This window comes from Blennius ocellaris (genome assembly GCF_963422515.1).
Source record: "Blennius ocellaris genome assembly, chromosome: 10".
NCBI classification, from domain to species: Eukaryota; Metazoa; Chordata; class Actinopteri; order Blenniiformes; family Blenniidae; genus Blennius; species Blennius ocellaris.
In genome coordinates, this window is record NC_137659.1 from 13,677,673 (window position 1) to 13,699,488 (window position 21,816).

Here is a 21,816-nt window from a genome sequence, read left to right on the forward strand (position 1 = left end):
CGGGACGTTCGCGGGCCGGGCCGGACCTCTTCCTCCTCGCGCAGGCTGCTGCTTTGAACAGTTTGAAGTTTGAAGCCGTTACTGCTGGACGAGACGCCACGAAGAGTGGCGGAGCGTTATGAGGTGGTGAAACGCAACAGGAGACCGAGAGAGGAAGAAGGTTGTTAGGCTGGGGGGGGGGGGGGGGGGGGGGGTGAAAAAAAGCCCTGCTTTCTTTTAGTATGATCTGAGCTTTTCTTTTCTTCTTTTTTTTTTCTTTTTTTTTAAGCGGCGACCAGAACGTCCCCCCCCCCCCCAACGGAGGATAAACAGAGCCATACGGGGCTTGGAATCAGGCCGCCAATATGTCGAAAATGCCGGCCAAGAAAAAGAGCTGCTTTCAAATCACCAGTGTGACTCAGGCCCAGGTGGCGGTAATGGGTGCAACCGACGACACGGAGAGTCTGGATGACCCGGACGAGTCCCGGACTGAGGATGTGTCGTCGGAGATCTACGACATGTCCCGGGCTGAGTACGAGCCTGCGTGTGACAGAAGTTCATCTGAAGAGGCCTTGAATAACGTCGGGGAGCCGGAGGGGATGGCGGCGTCCAACGCACCACTGGCCGGTCAGTTGTCTGGGCTGTCAAACAGTCGGAAAGTGGGAGTGTCGAGCTCGGCTCAGCAGCCGACGGGCACTGGCGTCGCACCCGCGGTACCCCTGGTGTCTCAGCCTGGAGGTGTGCAACAGCAGCAGCAGCAGCAGCAGCAGCAGCCCCCCTCCGCAGCGAATGTGTCAGTGAACACATCCCGGCCAGCTGCAGTGACCAATGCGGCCGCCCCTCCCGCCACCTCCACAGTGAGCTCCACTTCACGGTTCAGGGTAATTAAACTCGATCATGGTACTGGGGAATCTTTTCGAAGAGGCAGATGGACGTGTACAGAGTTTTATGAGAAAGACTCTGAGGGCTCTGTTGCCAGTAGGACTGTAGATGGCATAAGGCATGCTGGTGGGTTGCTGGATGCTGCTGCAGATAGAGACAGTGGGATTGGGCTGACGGGAGGGTCTGTGCTTGCTCCCTCGGCCCTCTCAGGTCAGGGTTTGGGTTCCACGGTGGACCCTTCGATATCCTCAACCCGAATGCATTCAGTGGAGCCTCAACCGCAGCAGCAGCAGCAGCAAATCCATCATCAAAGCTACACCACTCTGCAGCAAGGGGTGAGTGGCTCTGTCACACACAGTCCTTTCTCCATCATCAAACCTACAGCCGTCCAGCTCAAACACACGCGGGGAGTCTTCAGCCTCCTGCTACACATAATGTGTTGCCTGTTGGTCAAAATGGCCTGCCTCAATCTAATGCCCATATACAGAAGTCTCCAATCATGCCTCCCTCAGCCCAGTCCATTGTTTATCCTCCACAGCAGCAGCCACAGGTTCCTGGGAGCCACCACCTGACCACTCAGTCACCTGGCTTGAAGCAGAACCAGACAGAGTACTATCAGCAGCAACAGTCTACTTCCATGCCGCCAGGGCATGCAACCGGCCAGGCCCTCCCCGTGTCCAGCCTGTCTACAGTCCCGCAGCCCGTGGGACAAGGACCCACCTCCGCAATGCCTCCAGCTTCTGGAGGGGCTTTGATGCCAAGCCAGATTGGAGACGTAGGAGTGGGAGCATCTGGTAGTAAACCAGCTCCATCCGTCTTGCAGCAGCAGACTGGTGGGATCGGAGGTGCTGGAGGCTCCATGCTCGTTGGTGGAGCCGCTTTGCAGCAGCAGACTGTGGGTGCGTATGCCACCACGGGACAGCCTCAACCCCATGGTCACCCTGCATCCTCTGGTGTACAAAACGTGCCTGCCTTCACAGTGAGCTCCAGTGTCCCTGCCACTGTGCCCACTGCTGTGCCCAGTGCCTCCAGTGCAGCCATGCCAAATGTGACAACCTCCAGTTTGCCTCAAGGTCAGACACCCCACAGCAAGACCCCAGTGGCTTTTGGGATGCAGGGGCTCCCAGTGACTGGATTTGGACTGATGGAAGCGGTTGGTGGAAGGAAGTCGGAGGGTCTCATCAACATGCAGTCGCCTGCTGTGTTTGGGAAGGAACCAGTGAAGCCCCTGATGCCTGAGAGCCTGCAGCTCACTACTCCCACTGTCAACAGCCTATTTGGTATCCACATACCTGTCGACGGGGAGGAGGACAGGTAATACTTTTCTCTTTCTTTGTGTGTTAACATTCCTATCCCCATCAAGCTTCACAGCATCACTGTCATTTCTGTGCAGGATTACCCCATAATGCACACGTGAGAGCTCGCTGTCTATTTTGCTGTTAGTTTGGGAGAATGTAGCCATTTGCTATGATCACAGGAAGGTGAAGGACAAAGTGGAGTCATGCGTCCTGTCGTTCTAGTCAATCAGATGGACTGGGTTTTCCCCTCAATTTCAGGGAAGTGTGGTGGAAGGGGAGCAGATACCGAGGAGGAAGACAGTATTGGTGCACAGGAAGGAAATACAATGTTTGTTGTTTCTTATTAGGGCCTACAGAAGTAAGTGAAGTGCAGCTGACGAGGCATTCATGGCTTCCCCAGCACAAGCAAAAACTTGTTAAAACACACATATGACTCCAGTATTACTGACTCCTTGTGTGTATTTGTTTGTCCGTAGAAGTACTTTGTCTGAAAGTCTGTAAAGTTTACTCCTACTTTATCATCCTGTAAGAGTGTGTGTGTGTGTGTGTAGATGGCCTGGGCCTCGAGCATCAAAGTACTGCTGCTCATTGCTACCGTGCAGAGCAAGTCGTCTGTTAGCTTGCAGCTCCGAGTGGCTAGCCTGTAAACAAGGTGATGCTTGACCTTTTAACAACTCATTTCCTGCTCTGGAAAATACTTTCAAACACAAACACAGTTGAGGCTTTTAATTTTGTGTTGCTGCATTGATGACATTGTGGCTTTTCATTCACAGCCTCTTCCAATACTGCTCATTGAAGTATGTGTACAGGAGTGGAGTGCTTTTAAAAGGAGCAAACTTTGCTTCATGACGTTTCTCTGGATTGCAACTACTGTAAATGTGAGAGTAGTTATTTGTTTGCAGCATATTATTTAAATATGACTGCATGTTGATGCTACGCATGAGGGGAAATGATACAGTGCCTGAAATCTGTGGTTTTCAATTGCAGTTTATGCATGCATCCAGGTGGTTTGTGTGACTGTTTTCTTTGAGTGGCGTCTTACTTCAACTTGTCAATATGTCACATGCAGCTCAGACAAGTTTTTACAGCTCTTATCACAAGTTTTTGTTTGTCCATCCTGTGCCTTCAAGCAAACGATCTCCTATTGTTCAAATTATTACCCATGCATAAGGTAGTCTTTGAGTCCCCCCCCCCCCAAGGGTCTCACCCGTTCAATCCAGACTACACCCCACTTAAATATGATTCTCTATAAGGTTTAGTGACGTCTATAAAAAAATCGACACATCAGTAAATGGAATAGAATGTTTTAAACCAACAAGGATTTATTTTCCACTGCCTCCAAGTAGTTTATTGCCGAGTGCCACAACAATAAGCAGTTTGCACCAATGGGTCGAATACAATGGCAAATATCAGCCTGTGCCTGTCACCTTTCATCTCATGTGGTGTCTCTGCCTTTTGATTTTCTCCTGCTGTCCCTCCCATAATTCTCCTCCTTTGGGAAGGCGTGCCTATAGAACTGGCTTCCGAACTGACCTTCAGTCTGTTTTTGAAGTGCCCGCTTTGAACTGTTAAAAATCCGTGCTCTCCTCCTCACCTGGTCTGTATGTTTCTGTTGTTAAAACCAGACCAAATAGTTTGCATCCAGTCTTTGTCTTCCCGTTAATCACTTTGCCAGGCTTAAGATGTGACAATGCTCACTGGCTTCAGGCTGTGTGTTTCCGGATCACCTTCATTTACTAGAAGACAGAGCTCCCATGCTGATAAAAGCCGGGGTCTCTTACGACAGCTGAGTCCTATCAGACATTGAGCAGTAGTCTTTCCACTGTGCCCTTATCCCGCCGATAAGAGCCCTGACAGTGGGGTGTGTCGACTGTGCTCGTTGTCGCGTCACTTGCTCTTCTCTTGTGCAATGATAGGCTAAATTACAGTGCTTTTGTTTATGGTCTGCAGATGTGGTCAAATCCACCCACCAGTTAGACTCGCGCTGTTAATTCATTCAGATCCCTAACTGACTGCTGCTGGTTTAAAGTGTCCCAGTCCCCCCCCCCCTCTAATTTCTGGTGCAGCATCATTGTAGTGTGTGTTTCTTTCTAACAATCTACCCCCCCTTTGACTAGCAGACAAGGAATGACAGTTGCTCATGTACAAATGAAGTGCTGAATGATCTTTCTTTGCTGCACCAACTGAGGTGGAGGAAGCTCTGGAGTGAAACTTTCTGTGCCTCTCTTCCAAAGGCATTTTAGCAATGCTCGATGCCCCCGGGCCCCCTCTCTTCGAGTTTTTTTTTTTTTTTTTTTGGTCATCTTTTACGTTATCTTTTTTCTGTTCAAATCTATTCTTCTGGCACCACTTCCCAGTAGCTAAATATAGAATAATGTACGAAAGCAACATTACTTTGAGGCCTTTCTGCAACAACTGATGCTGGAGATCAAGTGTCTTGGTCAGAGGGCAGTAGTGACACGTCAGCTGTGGGATTCAAACCTATGATATCCTAATCCCAAGTCTGCTTCTCTAACCTCTCCACCGCCACTGCTTGCATAAACACTAACTTGGGTTAACAGCTCGTTAGTTTAACCCAGAGTTTTTTCTTCAGGCTCAGTGTGCGTTCACGTGAACTGTGTGGAGTTTGCAGCATCTGACCAATCACACACACGTGGAGAAACCCTGCAGAGCAGCATATTTTACCATAGAGGTGCCATTATTCTCTGAAAATGTGAAGAATTAAAACACATCCACCAGCCTAAGAGCAACACAGTTGCTGCGTCCAAAGCCTGAAAACTGCCGACGTGTTATTGTGTGACTTGTTGAGATTATACGATAACGATATAAATTAATTGGACAGTGTAAACTGTCGGCACTGCACTGTGATCACTCATTTTCACTCTATAACTGCAGAAATGTTTCAGGCAGAGCCTCATCACTGCTTTTCTTTTAGTGTATATTTTTACATCGTGTTGTTTCTTCTCTGTGTGTGTGTGTGTGTGTGTGTGTACACGTTTTGTGTTAGAATATTATTTCCTCACCGTGACGACAGGAGTAGATGTGCGCTCCATAAATTCTTGTTTCTGCAGTTCTCTTCGGGGTGACCATTGTTATCAACCTCATTATTTCAGATGCGACCCTTGTGGAGCTAAACAGACTTGGGAACAAGTCAAGAACAAAAAAACACAATTCGAGCCTCAGTGATGAGGCTTTATTTTATCATGTCAAAAAGATTGCTCTAAAAACAGTTTCTCCTCTCTGCTCCGCTGCGCTCGGCTCTAAAACTGTGTTGTTTGATGAATTCAAGATGAATTCAATTGAAACAGTGCACCACTCAGGATCATTTCAGAATGGGCAGGTCATTTCCCAAGAGATCTGGTTGGTCAGGAGGCCGAGTTTTTATACTTGCTGTGATCTTATCCAGAACATAACCTGGGCTGGAGTAGATTAGAAATCCAGGGTCAATTACCAGGGTGATTTATCCCAGTAAGAGGTGAATGAGCGTTGCAGTACGGGAAACCCAGGATTAATCCTGAAGTTGTTTTAATAAGAGAACATCGAGAGTCGTTGTGTAATTTGTTATGATTCTCCAGGGTCTCTGAGGTCTTTTCATATGTTTTATTCGTTGATTGATCCTTTATTCATCTCGTAGATGGAGAAATGTACTCTTGTCTTTAGCTTTACTTTAGCTTTGCAAGTTCCACATGGCACTGTTTGTTGCTGTGAATTGATTTCACGGGGTGTGTAAACTGTTTCAATACACATAGTGACAGTCTTGTTAACTTTGCATAGCTGCATGTGTAAGTAATGGACCCCATGTTGGATTTCATAGCTTCATAGCTTACACACCTCAAATATATGAGAATTTGTTTGGTCCGAATATCTGTCTACTTCATATTTCACCACTGTACTTTTTTTCTATAGTAAAACAATAAAGCTGTAGACTAGAAACAGAAGATGTTTCTACTCTACAGCTTTATTGTTTTACTATAGACATGTTGTTCTCACGCCGGGGTTATGGTTCGCTCAGTTTAATTTTTCCCAGATGGCTTCAATGACCGAACCCGTGAAACGCCGGTGGATTGTCATAATGTTCTTGTGTTACTCCCACAGACGTTGCTTCTATTTGGTGCCATCATTTGCATAAACATATTGCATCTGTAGTCTGTGTGGAATTGAAGTCTCACTGGGAGGTACGGTTTATCGTACTCGCATAATGGGAGCTTATGCATGATTGACCTCCTTTAGGAGGCAGGACAGACGAGGGAGTCCAGATCTGCAGTGTGGTCTCTGCCACTGTGAATCAAAACACTGTGTGTGTGTGGGTGGATGGAAGGGGGCGTGTCTTCAAGGGGATGGGTCAACTATGTGTGCGCAAGTGTCCACGTCAATGGGGACACTTGCTGAGGAAAGTACTGTGGCAATACCCTCTTGGACAAACTCCTTATCAACACTCCTGTTTTTGTAGTGGTGCTGGGCATCTGGGTGCAAGGTGTGTGTGTGTGTGTGTGTGTGTGTGTGTGTGTGTGTGTGTGTGTGTGTGTGTGTGTGTGTGTGTGTGTGTGTGTGTGTGTGTGTGTGTGTGTGTGTGTGTGTGTGTGTGTGTGTGTGTGTGTGTGTGTGTGTGTGTGTGTGTGTGTGTGTGTCACATGGGGAAAACATGTACCACAGTCTTTCCCTCCCGTCAGTGACCTCTGGTTTACTACCGTATCCTGTTTTTTTCAGAGTTCCCCATACTGCTTCTCCACCTTCTATTCATTTTATATTCCTTGGCTCACTCTGGGCTTCCGCACCAGGGCTCTGTGGCCATATCATATGACATTTGGTTGGCACATTATATAGAGAACGCTTCACAGAGTTCAGCTTTTTTTTAATTTAATTTTTTTATTTTTTAACCTTGGTAGCAATAACAATAGAATAAGTCAGATACTTAGATGTAAGAACTTCTCTTTCTGATCTAAGCTGTTTAATCACAGATTATGCATGGAAGCTCTGACCCTGCCCACCGATCAGCCTTTTTTTTTTTTTTTTTTTTTTTAAAGAAAAAGCCCCATTGTTCTGGGTTGACTAACGCTACTGCTCAGTGTGTCTGTAGACTTTGCTTCAGTCATCACCTCCAGGTATGGAGGCCCTCCATTGTTCCGACAGGAGAACGTCACCAGCAGTCCAAGGCTTTAATGGCCTGTTTAACTGGGGAGGTGCTGCACTGTGGTGGAGATAAGCTCGGCTCAGAGAATGTTTGTTATCTTGCTTTTGGTGGAAGAAAGTGGAACCTAAGTGACTCTGAAGGATTAATGAGGCTCACTTTTACAACTACTTTAACTTCTGTCTTTTTACCCACAATGCGGGAAAACGTAGTTCAAGGTATTTGCATTCGTCTTGATGAATGTTTTAACTATCCATTCAAATCTTGAAGAAGTGGAGTCCTTTTTCTTTTCTGCTCAAGTAGTTACCTGCTTGCTTCAGCAGATAGCCTGAGGTAAATTCCTGTCACTGCTGCTGTCAGTTTTTTTTTCTCTTTCTTCATATATATAATCCACATAAAAATGTAGGTAATTCACTGAGATTAGCAGGGTTATATAGGTGTTAGGGTCTAAACTACCAGCTTATTTGGACTCAAGGATCATAGTCATAAGTGATTTGTTGCTTCACCTGGTAGTGACTCACTGAATAGAAAACCTGTAGGGTAAAATGTATTTGAAGTAAACATTACCCGAACTGCAGCAGCACTACAGTTGATAAACTCAAAGTCAGATGTGTTTTACTGGTGGTTTCTAATCTAGTGTCGAGCCACTTGATCACACTGGCCTTCAGATGAAGATCAAAACACTTCTAAATCAGTGACTGGAGTTGTCACCTTAACCAAAGAAATCTGACAGACGTTTTTTTCCCCCTGATTGTTCATCGGTGTAGTTTTGATGAAACTCCTCTTTAATCCATAATTGAAGTGAATACATTGGAAGATAAAAGATTTATAGAATTCATCTCCCTTGTCTTGCTCATTTAGTTTCATTAAAAAAACAGAACTGGGTTCATGTGGTCACCATAGGGAGGAAGTTCCCGCTTTTTCCGAAGCACTGGCCGACATTAGCACCCAGTTGTCCCATTGCCTGGGGGGGGCGTGCTGTAATGGTGCAGTTGCTCCGGGTCTCCCTGTATTCCATCTTGCACAGCTCCAGCCCAGAACCTGCAGAAAGAAACCCCAGTGGGGGGCCGCTGAAATCTAAATAGTTTTGACCTACTTCTGCTCTGTGGAGATATATAGATGTGGCTGAGAACCTGACTCCTAATGCGGCCCAACAGGCAGCGCTTTCATCACCCTCATTTTAGCCTCTCCCCTCTCCCCTCTGCAACCCGGGCCTCCCAATTACTATACCTGTCCATCTACTGCCACTCCCACTTTGATTGTAATCCCTCAGCCTTCTCCCCTGCACCTCAACACACCAAAGCTGTGCGTGAGTAGCTGAGTAAGTTAGAATTGAGGTGATCTGCCGTGCACCTCGTTGCCCCTGTTGTTTCAACATAGTAGCATCGCAGCTCAAGTAGCCCTTTTCTGCAGCAACGTTTCGGTGCATCTGTTTGAAAGTGAAAGTCACTGAGGCGGGACGCCTCCGCGACACTTCAGGAGAAATGTAATTGACACAGTTTCTGTGTGCAGGTCCCGCGTGTCGCTCTTTTACTCAAAATTCTCTCCTGACAACCCCACTGGTGTGTTTTCACATTTCTTCAGGGTGTTGTGGGTTTTTCACATGCTCAGTGAGCGAGCAGGGTTATTAAGAGGTTCAGCGTTGTGAAATTGAACCTCTGGCATGGCCACTGGTTTGCAAAAAAAAGAAAGGTGGAGGGGAAAAACCCATATGTCATGCTCCAACAAGACGTGTGACATCAACCAGCAAAAATGCACGAAAAGGTTATTTTCGTCCGCCGCCATATTGTGCATTTGCTTTAGGGCAGTATCTGGCTATGCGTGACCATGCAGGGCTATGGATGGTTTTGGTCAGGTTAGCTTATGGGCTTTAAGAGAGGTTTAGCAAAAGAACGGGACAGATTTCTTGTCTCCACATATCAGTCCTCCTCATGCTCAGTACTTGGGGTGTATAAAGTGGACTGCACTTTCTTCATCGCTGCAAGTATTGACTCAATGGTTTTTACAAAGAGGGGCTTTCATAAATGGATATTGACATGTAACATTTTCGACTTACAAAGAGAGCCATTCAGAGCCGAGTGTTTGCTACTTGAAAACAGGGAATGATGACTCCTCTGGTTCTTACCTCATTCTTGGAGAGGTTGCCAGACTCCAAAGTCATCTGACCTTGTTGATATCGACCGACAGTAGGGTTGTGCAGAGCCCAAGACTTTCAGTCGTTAAAAACAAATGTTTTCTGCGGAGGTGTGTGTGCTTGCCACACGCGTGCATGTGCAGCGACTGCCTGCCAAGTAATTCTGAGCAAAGCCATAGGAGGAGGGTTTGCGAGAGTGTTTAGTCATGAGGTAATGTGACAAAGAAAGGCTGTGCCAGAGATTTCTAGGAAAAGAGCCTTTGCTCCTTTAATATTCACACACATGCTGTAAATCAACGGCTCATTCCCCTGTGCATTGTGTGCACAAGTGTGTCCAAAGCGTCGTGCATTTAACACGTGTGTCTGCGTACTCGAGAAGCAGTTAGTTTTGAAAAGCACAAACTGGATGCAGGAGTTTTTGCGCGTATGGGCGTCTATGCAAGTGTGTGTAGAGGTCAACGTGGGGGTTTCCTTTCCCTTTCCCGACACACATAACTTGGCACAGAACACGGTGTACTTGTTGCTAATCGCCAGGAATATTGAAGGTAGTGTTGAATTCCTTATTGTCAACCAAAATAGGGGGATAGCAACACAGAGAGATACATTGTGAATATGATCAAATGTGTAGGGAAGTAATGTTTGGGGGTGAAAAAACTTTTTGGTTTTTTTGGACTTCCCATAAAAGAGTTAAATGTGATCCATATGAATGCATTATTAGTTGCTACAAAAAAAACTACCGAAGCATGCATGGTGAGCAGCATACTGAAGGTAAATGGCCTGAGGTAGGCCCTTCGACTTTGAGGCTGTCCCCACCTATACACACACATTCCTGTGTTCAGAATCAAGTCTCCCTTTGCCCAGCCCCTTCTGAATGGCTCAAAGACTTACGAGTACATGGTGCTGTTGAGCAAGGCTGCGTGATATGAAGAGGCATACTTTACAGTTTGGTCACTTCACAACTATTCACGAAAGGGGCAGAATGCAATACGATGCCGTTGCAGGCCAATCAAGTGGCATGTGGTGGTATGTTGCAGCGACGCCCACGAGTTATCTCTCCAACATGTTCACCCCCCCCCCCCCCCCAACCGTGCGTGCGCGCGTTTGTAGGGTTGCATAAGAGGGAAGCATTTCTAGGAATGGAGCGATTGGCAATGTTTCAGCTCTTCACTGTCTCTGTCTTTTCTCTTTTCCCCTCAATGTTGTGGATGCAGGAACCCCTCCAAGGCCTTCTACCAGGCCTTCCAATCTGACAGCAGATTAAGAGGCTCAAAGGCGCACAGTGATAGGTACAGTACTGGACTGGATTGGACTGGACAGGCCTGCAAGAGTGCAACAGTGTGTGTGCAGTGTTCAGTAGCAGCAGGCTTTGCTTTCTACCCCGTGCATGGATTGAGTTTGGAAACAAAAGCGCAGGATTGGCAAATAGACGACATCATCTGTGTTTCTTTGTTGTTTCTCCCTTAAACTCTTCTCCGGTGTCTTGAAACATGTCTATCTCCCCGTTTACTGCCTTGACTTCCATCGAGACCACCATCGTGTTCGTATGATGTAATATTATTAGTGCTGAGAATTTTTGCTGCATAGACAAACGATTTAGCAAAGTCCAATAGGGCAAACCAAGTGGTCAGACACTTAATCAGATTATAAACAAGTTTAACACAGTTAGGGCCACAACTAATCACAAACTGATTTAATTTGAATGCTTGGAGACAGTTTGATCAGTAGTGCAATATCACAAAGGAGCCCCCCCAAAAAAAATCCTGAGATGATTTTAGTCTAAATGTCTGTAAAATGAATTCTTGTTACATACTGTCTTTTATTAATGAACTTGGAATTTGAGTGTGAAGCTGGCTGAGACCCAAAGCATTTGTTCAGACAAACTGACCTAATAAAATAATTGAACCAGAATGTATTGATATTGAACCGACTATTGCTTCAGTTTTAACTGTAAGTGTGAACGTACTGTAATTTACTAGAAAAAAAAATTGATGGATTCGTCTAACTGCCATGCAAATATATCTGTTCAGCATTAGCTTCTTTAATGTAAGTATGTTTATATAGCTACATACTGTATTTTGGATCTGAAGTAAGTGACATTTTCTGGTGTACAAAAGTTGAACCAAGTTCCGATACAATGCATTTTCATCTTTATTTGTGTTTAATCACAGGATGGGTTTTCAGTTGTGAAATAGCTTGCAAACATCACAAAGTTCCAATTTGTTCTCTATGTGTGTTAAGTACATTAAAAATGTCCAGAAAACAAAACTGCTTGGCAGCGTTCAAACCAATCAAGCGTGTGTGCATGCTGCCTGTAACACGGATGTGAAACATGGAACCTGCGGACAGTCGGGTTTCCATCGCACTCTCGCCACCATGTCACTGTTTTTGTGAAATGGTTTTCGATCGTGAAGTCATCCCGGCAGGTAATTCACAACGAAGCCTGTGGAAGGCCTGGTGCCAGTTACAAAAAAAAAAAAAAAAAAAATGAAAAGAGAAGTGCATGAAGGCATAACAGGGCGACAGGAAATGAAACTGTTTGTAGAGAAAGATAAAGCTGACACACCATCACCAGCCACTGAGATCAAACTACACACTCACAGTAATGTCAACAGAAGGCAGGAATGGCACAAATATGTTATGAGACTCATGATTTACTTCTATTTTCACATGTCGTGTTGCAATGGTTTATTGTTGCCACAGCAGCAGATTAGAAAGGATTTAAAAGAGTTTAGTTTTTTTGTGAGCTCCTGCTGACGTTTGATTGCTTCATTCAGCTTTGTTAGAAAGGGAGTCATGTGATGCTGATGTTTTGGCCATCGCATGAACATATATTAGTCGAGGAGACCATGAATAACAACTCCATGTAATGCAACTTTGGTGCTCAATCAAGTAACTTTTGGACAAGCAGAATTTATTACAGCCGCTCCCACTGGATCAGTGGGGATTGTACAGATGTACCTGGTGAAGTGAGTGTGTATTTTAAGCTTGACCAACTACCCCACAGTAGAACTGTGTCAGACTGCAGAGGACTGTGTGGTCAGAATGAAAGTTCCCCATTTGGACATCCTCATGGTTCACTTGGCTCTTGTTCCTGGCAGAGGGCCTCATGTAGTGTGTCATCCTCCTTGGCCCCCAGTTTATCAATCTTTTCTCTCTCTCTTTTTTTTTTTTTTGTTGTTGTTGCAAAAACTCAAACCTTTATCCTGCCCCCCAAAGTGCCCATAATAAGGTCGTATACAAAAACCTCTATTGCTGATCTCCTTCATATTCATACCGAAGTCCTGCTCATGACTTTTCATGTTTGCTTTTAGGACTTTATCATTTATAGTGCAGGCCTCACGAGACCAAACGATGCATCCGAGTGTGAAAAAGTCATTGTTTTAGTGTGCACGTATCCAAATAGAAAATGTAGGTTTTTGCCTTCACATGTGTATGTGACAAGTGACTAGGAAAGAAGTAAGACTGCAGCCATGCACCTGTTGTCCTTGGGCATGATCTGGCCTCGCCTCCAAAGCGCTGAACTTGTCTTATCATGTCCCAGACAGGCAATGGCCAGCTTTGTTTTGCGAGTGAAGGAAGCCTAGCGCTCCGAAACATGCCAGTTAGTTCAGCCACAGGCAAGGAATGACAAGCATTTGATGACTTATTTACCCGCACTGCTCCACTTTGCCCACGCTACATGAGACTGTAAACTTTCTGCCTCTAATGGACTTTTTATTGACATTCTCTACTTTACGGCTCGGGCTGCGTGGGGGGACGCCGGGCGCTAGCCGGAGCTAATAAACGTCAGGCCCCGTTAACGTAGACGGTGAAGTTTACAGAAGTGCCGGTTGCATAATCAGTGGCAGGCCAAGTTCAAACCCTCATTAGCATTCCGTTTCATCTCGGCTCGGCCCCCCCTGCCTTCAGGGCTTGACCCTCCATACATCCGTCTTTATGCAGTGTTTGCCTTGTGATGCTGAAAAGACCTGGGTACAGTGAATTGGACATGTTTTGTTTTGAAGTCGGCTGCTTAAACTAGTTCTTGGCTTTGACATGATATCCAGAGGCTTAAACAAGATCATATGTGTCGGGAGAGGCGCTCAACACAAAGCTCCCAAACGGCTCTCACTCATATTGCGAGTTCCAAAATACCCCCCCCCCCCCCTCCTCCCAATAGCCAGTTGTTCTTGGAAATTCTCCTTCGGGTACCAGATGGTGTCCTAATATGGTTTTATATTGACTGTTATGCCTGCTTGATTCTCTATAACTTGCACATTTGCAGCTGAAGTGAAGCGTCGCCGCCTAAAACCATCATGACTGAGCACAATCGGTGAGCTCAGTTTGACTCTTAAGAAGCAGAACTTGCAGCTCTTCGGCCAAATCGAAACGCCACGATTGTGTTCTTGATGTTATCCGGTCTCCATCGTTACAGATCCCGTCACGTGTCCCGCTGACGATGGGTGTTTTGAATTTTCCTCTCGTCTTTATCCCCTGGTGTGATTAGTCGTCTCACTCCACCTCACTGCTGCCTTCACTGAAACCAGCTGCAGGAAAAACCTCGGGAGGAATCGCTTCATACCCCCAGCTTTTATGGCAGTGAGGTCATTGGGAGTCATTAGGACCGGGAATCACTGACCAGCGTCACTTTGAAGCCGAGAGGACGACGAGCGCTGAAAGCGCCGGAGGAGAATTCGACCGGCAGGAGATTAAACCCGCAGCAGGTTTTGATAACTCATTAACAGATTTCCCCACCTTGATATCATTCGGCCGCGAAGCCTCCGTGTGAGCTGTCAAATGAGATTTGGGCCCCTCGTGCACTCATCCTCAGACTTTGTGATGTCTTCCATTTTTTTCTGACGATCCAAAAAGCATCCGCCCCAAGTGGCAAAAGTTCACAAACGCCGTCTCCAGGGCAGCCGCCTCGTACACGCCTTTGTCATTGCACACGTTTTCTCCATCTGTATCAATCACTCATGACTTATGGCAGCAACTTAAAGATGTCTGTGATCTGAAGCACTTCATCAATTTACCGTGCCTCTGGAGCTCGCTGCAACCGTTTCTGCTGAGGGAAACTTATTGCTGCTTTTCTGTATTGGGATATGCTGGTGCTTAATGTGTCAAATGTAACCAAATCAGCAAATATTGGGTTAAGACAGTGTATCAGTCTGTGGTGTGGGACTGTCTGCGTGGGAAGCGACACACAGAAATCACAAAGGGATTTAAACGATGCATCTTTTACATAAAAAAGACTCTGAACCAGGCATGAGAAGTTGCCCTTTTCTGTTATTTTTAAAGGCTCCTACTTTGTCGTGGTTGTGAGAGCGAGCATGGCCGCCGGCGCTCCACTTGGCTCTTGTTCCACCCCTCCTACTGTCCCGAAGGCAGCCCCGGCCTGCCTGCTAGAAACTGGGAGGGTCTTCAGCTAATGCAGCTCAACTGGTCCATCAAGGCGCCATCAGAATCGCCAGAGGGGCCTCTTCTCTCGTATCGTGCATGTCTGTCGCAGTTCCAACTTGTAGTGATTTAAATAAATCTCTGGCTTTTCAGTTACTTTTCTTGCTTCATTTCCACCGTATCATCTGTATTCATTGTACACAAAGTGCATCTAAGGCAGTGTTCTGTGGTTAAACATTTACTGTATTGATATATATGTGTGTGTTTTGTTCAGTCCTTTATCACACACAACTATTATACGTAGTATAATGTGTAGTGAAATCTTTAATTACATGTTCCGCTCTGAAACAACAGTTTTATAGGATGGAAGAAGAACATTTTTGAATTTAAAACAAAGAACATAGCACACCGTATTACAATATTACTGCTAATAAAGTAAAATAAAATAAGGCACATAAAAGAAATGATAAATGTATATATTGTAAATAAAAGAAAGTCTACCGTATTATACTATCATAAATGGCATCTGGAGCCATGTAAGCATTAACAAAAAGTTTAGCAACTTCCACTTTCCATTACCTTGTTAATAAAAGCATCCTAAATAGAACTTTTTAACTTTTCTTTTGAGCCATTTTAGATTTTGTTTTAAACCAACTGGGTATATATATATATATATATATATATATATATATATATATATATAAAAAAGCATCACATTTAAGTTTATATTCTATCTGTGTTCAAGATTTATTCAGCACATCACTTCAAACTGAAAAATGAGCATATTGATGGATTACAACCCGAGTGGCAATATCGAGCAAAACTAAACTTTATTACCTTTGAAAAGTAAAATCACATTTTTTTGAACTGCTGTACTAGATCACATTAAATGGTACGATTATACCTGATGAGGTGACAACTCAACCCACGAATGGAAATCGGCTATTTATAGGAATGAAATAAAACTGGTCCAAGTATTTTTATTTTTTTATTTATTTTTTTACATTTTCCAGAAGTTTCGCAGACAGTCAATGCAATACATGGTTAATTTTATCAAGATGACATCAGTGCTTTCCAGCCTCTGGCGTCTTAAAAAAACAAAGAAATGTGTAGCTGTAATCAAGTGCCCTCGAGGTCTTTAGCTTCTCCCCTGACAAATATACAAAAACTTGAAAAAATGGGATGTATAGGCATGTAATATATACTGTAAATATAAAGTGATCAGAATTGGACCTCCTTCCATCTTTACTTTCACCACATTTCACAATTTTCACGTGTTTGACTTTGTTTGCTCTGATCCTGTTAATGAAGCTGCGTGTTTTTGTTTTTGTGTGTCGTCTGAAGCCATTGGTGAGGCAACAAGGGTGTAACTTTAAAAGTCCGCTCACACTCTGTGTTTTATAGAGCGATGCATTTCTTTTGGCCTATTGTAAACTCCTGTGAGGGCGGAACCTGTAGGAGGGCCAGTGTGTGAGACGCCTCGTCTAAATTAAAGACACATTTGGTGTTGGGTGAAATTGTTTTAAGTGGCTTTTTCTCTTTTCTTTTCTTTTTTTTTTTTCCCCACTCCTCAGTTGTTTGTTTTTCTGAGTTCTGTAACTACTTGCCGGTGGGAGGCGTAGGTCTCGTAAAAAAAAACCGTCTCTCAGGGCAAGAGAGATACTAATGAGTGATGAAGTGGTTGTAATTTATTTCTTGGAGGGATGGGTGTGCGCCTGCCTGCTCGGGCTGACTTGACGCCGACGACGTTCAAACACATGAACATTGTTCATTGTGTGTGATGTGCTGGCATGTAGCTCATGTTCGACATTGACAGATCTGAGGCTGGAGCAGAAGGAGGGGGGGGGGGGAGTGACGGCGTCTCATGGTGGCAGAGGTATGGGTACATTCCTTCCCAAAGTACAGCCTGCTGATAACAATCAGATGAGTGCTTCCGCCGGCCTCGCACACACACACACACACACACACACACACACACACACACACACACACACACACACACACACACACACACACACACACACACACACACACACACACACACACACACACACACATCACACTGGATGGTGCGGGGAAACAGAACATCGTGTCCTCAGGGGAGCAGAACCTTGTTTCTTGAACTTCATACCTAATATTGACATTGATCTTAAAACTTAAGGTCGTTGATTTCCACCAGTATTTGATGCAGAGATAAACTCCAGTCATAATCTGTATGCGGGATTATTTTACCGTTTCCTTTTTTCTTCTTCTTCTTCTTTACGTCAAAACTACATTTAGTCGACATTTGAAAATTCAGATGGATTTCTCATAATTCACAATTTTCAAATATTAATGAGGATTTCTTGAATTCGTTCACAAAGTTCTGCATCAAATAGAGTTTGTCATCACCCTCTGCTGGCAAAAGTCTGAACTTGTTGAACCCTTCATAATACCTGGGAGCCATCCTGTCTGTACTGTACTTTCATAAAGTGAGTATAGAAGATCAGTGTTTTATTTTTTATTATTATAATACAACAGTGGGCGTGTACAATACTGATCAAACATGAAAGCCATCTTTATTGTCTGTTGTTTGTGGTTGTTTACCATCTGTTATTTTATAGTTCTTGATCTTCTTTTTTTTTTTTTTATGTATTTTTGTGATAGCTTTATGTTCATTTACTCTTTGGTACTTTTGTGGGTGTTATGTTTGTCTTTGCAGTTGCTTAAAAAAAACATTTTCTGGTCTTGTAATTGCTCTCGTCTGTTAGCAATTTTGCGTTTTATTTTCCATGGTAATTTGTGTCTGTTTATGGCATTTTCTTTCCTATTCTGTGTTTTTCTGGTGGTACATTTCTGGTGGTTTTGTTGGTTGCTGATGACTTTCCCTCAATGGTCATTGATTGTCTTTTTTTTTGTGTATGTCCCTTTAAGTGTTTGTGGCTCTCAGCGATAATTTTCAATACCTTGGTTCCTGGAATGAGCGTAACAATAAGCAAAATAATGCCATAAATGAGAAGTCCCAGAGGAATGTGTGGCGTTGTAAAGTGCTTCCTGCTGCAATGCAGCTGCTTTTTATCGCACAACAATGTGCTTTGCTATAGACTTCGCTTGACGGCCTTTAACTTCATGCACGAGCTCCTGCAACATGCGCTTGTCTTCACTTTTTCCATTTCATTCAAATAAATAAATAAATCAAAACGCCCCCCAAAATTGTTGTTCTGAGAGTTTCCCCCTCCCACATTGCTGCTCCTGCAGCTCTCGGTTAGAGTAATGCACATGAAGTGGGCGGGGTCAGTGTGGATTGTCCCCACCCCTCCTGGCGGCTCGCGGAGAGAGGAGGGGGGGCTCCTCGCCCCCGACGCTTCATGTTTCATCTTTCTAAATGCGGCCACGCTTCCCCCACTGACCGGCTGTCCGTCCGTCCGTCCGTCCGCCGCTCCCCGTGTGGCTGGAGCTGCCGCTGCGGTGGGCACCATGCCGTGCACGTTCTCCTTCAAGCCGCCGGGCTGCCCCGGAGACCCCAGCTGGCCCCCGCTGCGCCCCTACCGCCCGTACCGCAGGTAAATCCCGCACCGAGAGGCGACCCGCTGGATTTCGCCGGCGGGTGGGAGGACTTGCGGGGTCGATCACGGCTCGCATCGGTGGCAACACGTACATGTGGGGTCACACTGAAAGTGCAGCATGCGTTTTACCTGTTGATCTGCTTGTAGAGGCGCTTCATATTCCTCCTGTTGAGCTGACCTACTTTCCAACTGTAATCTAGTCTCATGCAGTGATGACAGGTCATCTTCCTCTCATGATGGTTTAATTTAATTTAATGAGCAGCATCTTTTTCTTTTTTTTCTTTTTTTTTCTTTTTTGGCTTTTAATATTGATGGACCAGTGATTTTGTGTGTGTTGTATATTGGGACTGCACACCTCAGTGTTTCCTGCCCGTGCCATCTGTTAAGGAAAAGCAGAAAAAGGGCGGAAAGCCCCCCCCCCCCCCCCCCCTCCTCCCTCCCTCCAGGTGGATTTACATCCTGAAATGTGTGTGATTCACTCTTAACATGACTGCGTCTGTCCTGTGTTTGTGTTGCAGTGCCTCTGGAACCAATGTTGTTGCCATTGATAATAAAATTGAACAGGCAATGGTGAGTGATCTGCATCATTCTTATCTTCATTGTGAAACGTATTGAATAGATTTGTTGTCATACATGGGCGCATGACCAAAATTGATACGCTAGATTAGAAATAATCCATTTCAATGTACATGTAAAGTAAAACTATTAAAAGTTACAAGATATGCTGTAAGAGGCAAGAATCGACTAAAAACCAACACAATGGAATATATGTGGGCAGATTTCAAGTAAGCAGGACTGGAACCATTAACAGTAACAGTTGTTTCCGTGACATGTGGTAAAAGCTGTTTGTTAGCTTGTTTGTCCTGCATTTTAAGGATCGGGGTCTTCTCTATAAAAGGCAGTTAAATACAGAAGTGGTGACAGGATCCACAGTATGTCTTCCCCGGCCTCATGTTACTGGATCCAATCATCCCGGATCAGATTTTCTCAATGTACTTTCCATAAAGTGACCGAACGAACAGTTTTTACATCCTGTACATTAATAAACTAAACATAAACATAAAAAAAAACCATAGTAAAACATGAACTTTTGCTGAATACAAAGCTAGAAATAGATTTCCGATCAATCGCTGCCTCGAGCTTCAGTCTGACGTCTTTGTTTGCTTGCATGTCACAGTGAGACAGTCCCGCTGCCTCCTCGTAGTCCTTCTCACAGCCTCTCCTCTCCTTCAGGACCTGGTGAAAAGCCATCTGATGTATGCAGTGCGTGAAGAGGTGGAGGTCTTAAAGGAGCAGATCAAGGAGCTGTTCGAGAGGAACTCTGTGCTGGAGAGGGAGAACGCAGTGCTGAAGTCCCTGGCCAACAACGAGCAGCTGTCTCAGCTGTCCACCCAGTCAGGCGGCGGCTCCGGCGCCACGCCTCCGCAGCAAGGACTCAGCCAGCCTCAGCCTCAGCAGCAGCAGCAGCAGCAGCAGCAGCAGCAGCAACTACAACAACAGCAACAACAACAGCAGCAGCAGCCGCTGCCGCCGCTTCAAGTGCAGCCGCCGCCGCCTCAATCGCAGTCACATCCTCAGCTCCAGCATCACCCCAAACCCCAGCAGCCCCAGACTCAGCCGCAACTCGACCCCAGCCAACAGCAACAACTGCAACCTAATGTCACCTCCGCTTGAAGCGCGTCTGCCCGACAACACACAGGGCAGGGGGGGGGGAGAAAAAAATAATCTAATAAAGAGCATCTTTACAGTTTATTACGATTAGTGTATGTGAAATTAAAAAGAAGAAAGAAAAAAAAAAACTTTTGTCTTCTATGCCACCAGCTTGACCACAAAGTACAGTGCTTGTGTGCGTGTGTATGTGTGTGTGTGTGTGCCAGGGTGTGTGTCAGGGTGTGTTTGCAAGCAAGCGAGACTGTGAATTGGTGTTGGAATGGACATGTGTATGCATCTGTACTGTGGGCCTTTCCAGTGTTAATGCAATCATCAAGAGCGAACGAGAGGAAGAGGGGAAAAGAAAGGCGAGAGACTTCAAAGTTGTACGTGTGTGTGTCAGAGGGCGGAGCATCAGGGAAGGTCTGGCTGGTTGCAGGGTGTATTTAACCCCCCCCCCTCCCCAAACCCCCCAAAAAACCCTCATATCTTGGCTGTGTTCCCGGACATGTAGACTGCTGGATCTGAGCTTGTGGAAGAAGACATGTTTTCTGGGAGCAGGCCTGCACCCGACAGACCTGCCACCTGACCTGAGAGGAGGAGGAGGAAGTGGAGAGTTCACCTCGTATAAGGGAGAGACGCAAGAGTGATTGTCAAAAGAGAGCGATTATTTTTTTAAATGAGATAAGCGAGTGGGTAAAAGGGTATTTTTAGCCTTGCTGTTTCAAGTTGTAAAATAAGAACGAGAGAGAGAGAGTCTTTTTTTTCCGGAGCGCCACACCGCTGCCGTTACTTTTTACATCAAGTCCAACCTTTGCATTAAGTCTCTTTGAGTTCGACTTTCAAGTGTTTTATTTATTACAGGGCTGCTTTTTTTTTTTCTCCCTGGGCTGCCCGTCGACTTGTTTTTTTCTTTCTTTTACAGTGTTTCAGCAGATTGACTACACTTTGCAGGCAATGCTTTATATTTGTTAAATGTAGGCAAAAACAACAAAAAAAATCCTGACAATGTTTAACACTAAAAAAAAAAAAATTCAGAAATTCAGATTTCACGCTGCAATTGCCAATTCATAGCTTGAGTCGAGATCCAGTTTGAATGTACATTTGTGTATAGTATAAAGTATTAAGAGCCTCGATAGGCAACTCTTTGCCTCTTGACATCAAATCTTATCGTTAGCCTGCACGGGGCAGTTGATGAGGATTAAATTCTGTCGGTAGTTGATCTAAAAGTGAATTAGTATTGCTACATACCCCCTCTTATACTTGCATTTTGTTCTCCATAGTTTTTTCCCGAGAGAGGGGGGAGGCTGGGAGGAGGGAGGGAAGGGGGCGCGCGTGGGAGAAGCTGTGAAATCATCCAACTTTGTAACCAAAGATGCAAAGCTGTGTAAAATTGATTATTTTGAAATGCACATGTGTATTTTTTTTTTCCTTTTTTTTTTTTTGTACTTCCTCCTTCACAAATATTTTTGTTGCTGTTCGGCATGTTCTGCATGATCTGTAATCTTCAAACCACTTTCTTACCTCATTTTTATTCAGCACTCTTATTGTAAGATAGTCTGTGAACAGTGTAAATGGGGGCGGGGGCGGGGAAACGACGCAGAGCGGCAAGTCAAGAAAAAAAACAACCTAGTGTTACTGACACTAGTCACAGAAAAATGAAGTGAGCCATGTTTTGTTCATTTAAATGGTGTTTGAATTTCATATGCCAATAGTTTTGTTACATTGCAAATTTTAATGTATTTAAATAAAAGCAATATTCAGATTCCACAACATGGCAACGTTTCGTTTGTTTGAATAAAGGGTCGGAAAGATGTTTTACTC

General features: G+C 44.9%; 1 protein-coding gene across 2 annotated transcripts; it reads left to right on the forward strand.

Moving 5' to 3' along the window:
- The first annotated feature begins 269 nt into the window (after positions 1-269).
- LOC308135654 (TSC22 domain family protein 2-like) lies at positions 270-21,731 on the forward strand. 2 transcript variants are annotated; one of them, XM_080503733.1, is made up of 4 exons: positions 270-1,196; positions 1,400-2,175; positions 18,861-18,912; positions 19,576-21,731. In XM_080503733.1, the coding sequence occupies exons 1-4, from the start codon at positions 345-347 to the stop codon at positions 20,014-20,016; spliced, it is 2,121 nt and encodes a 706-aa protein (XP_080359859.1). In that variant the 5' UTR covers positions 270-344; the 3' UTR covers positions 20,017-21,731. The 2 variants fall into 2 exon arrangements, with proteins under 2 accessions (XP_080359859.1, XP_080359860.1); XM_080503734.1 differs by having other exon boundaries at positions 1,403-2,175.
- The last annotated feature ends 85 nt before the right edge of the window (positions 21,732-21,816 follow it).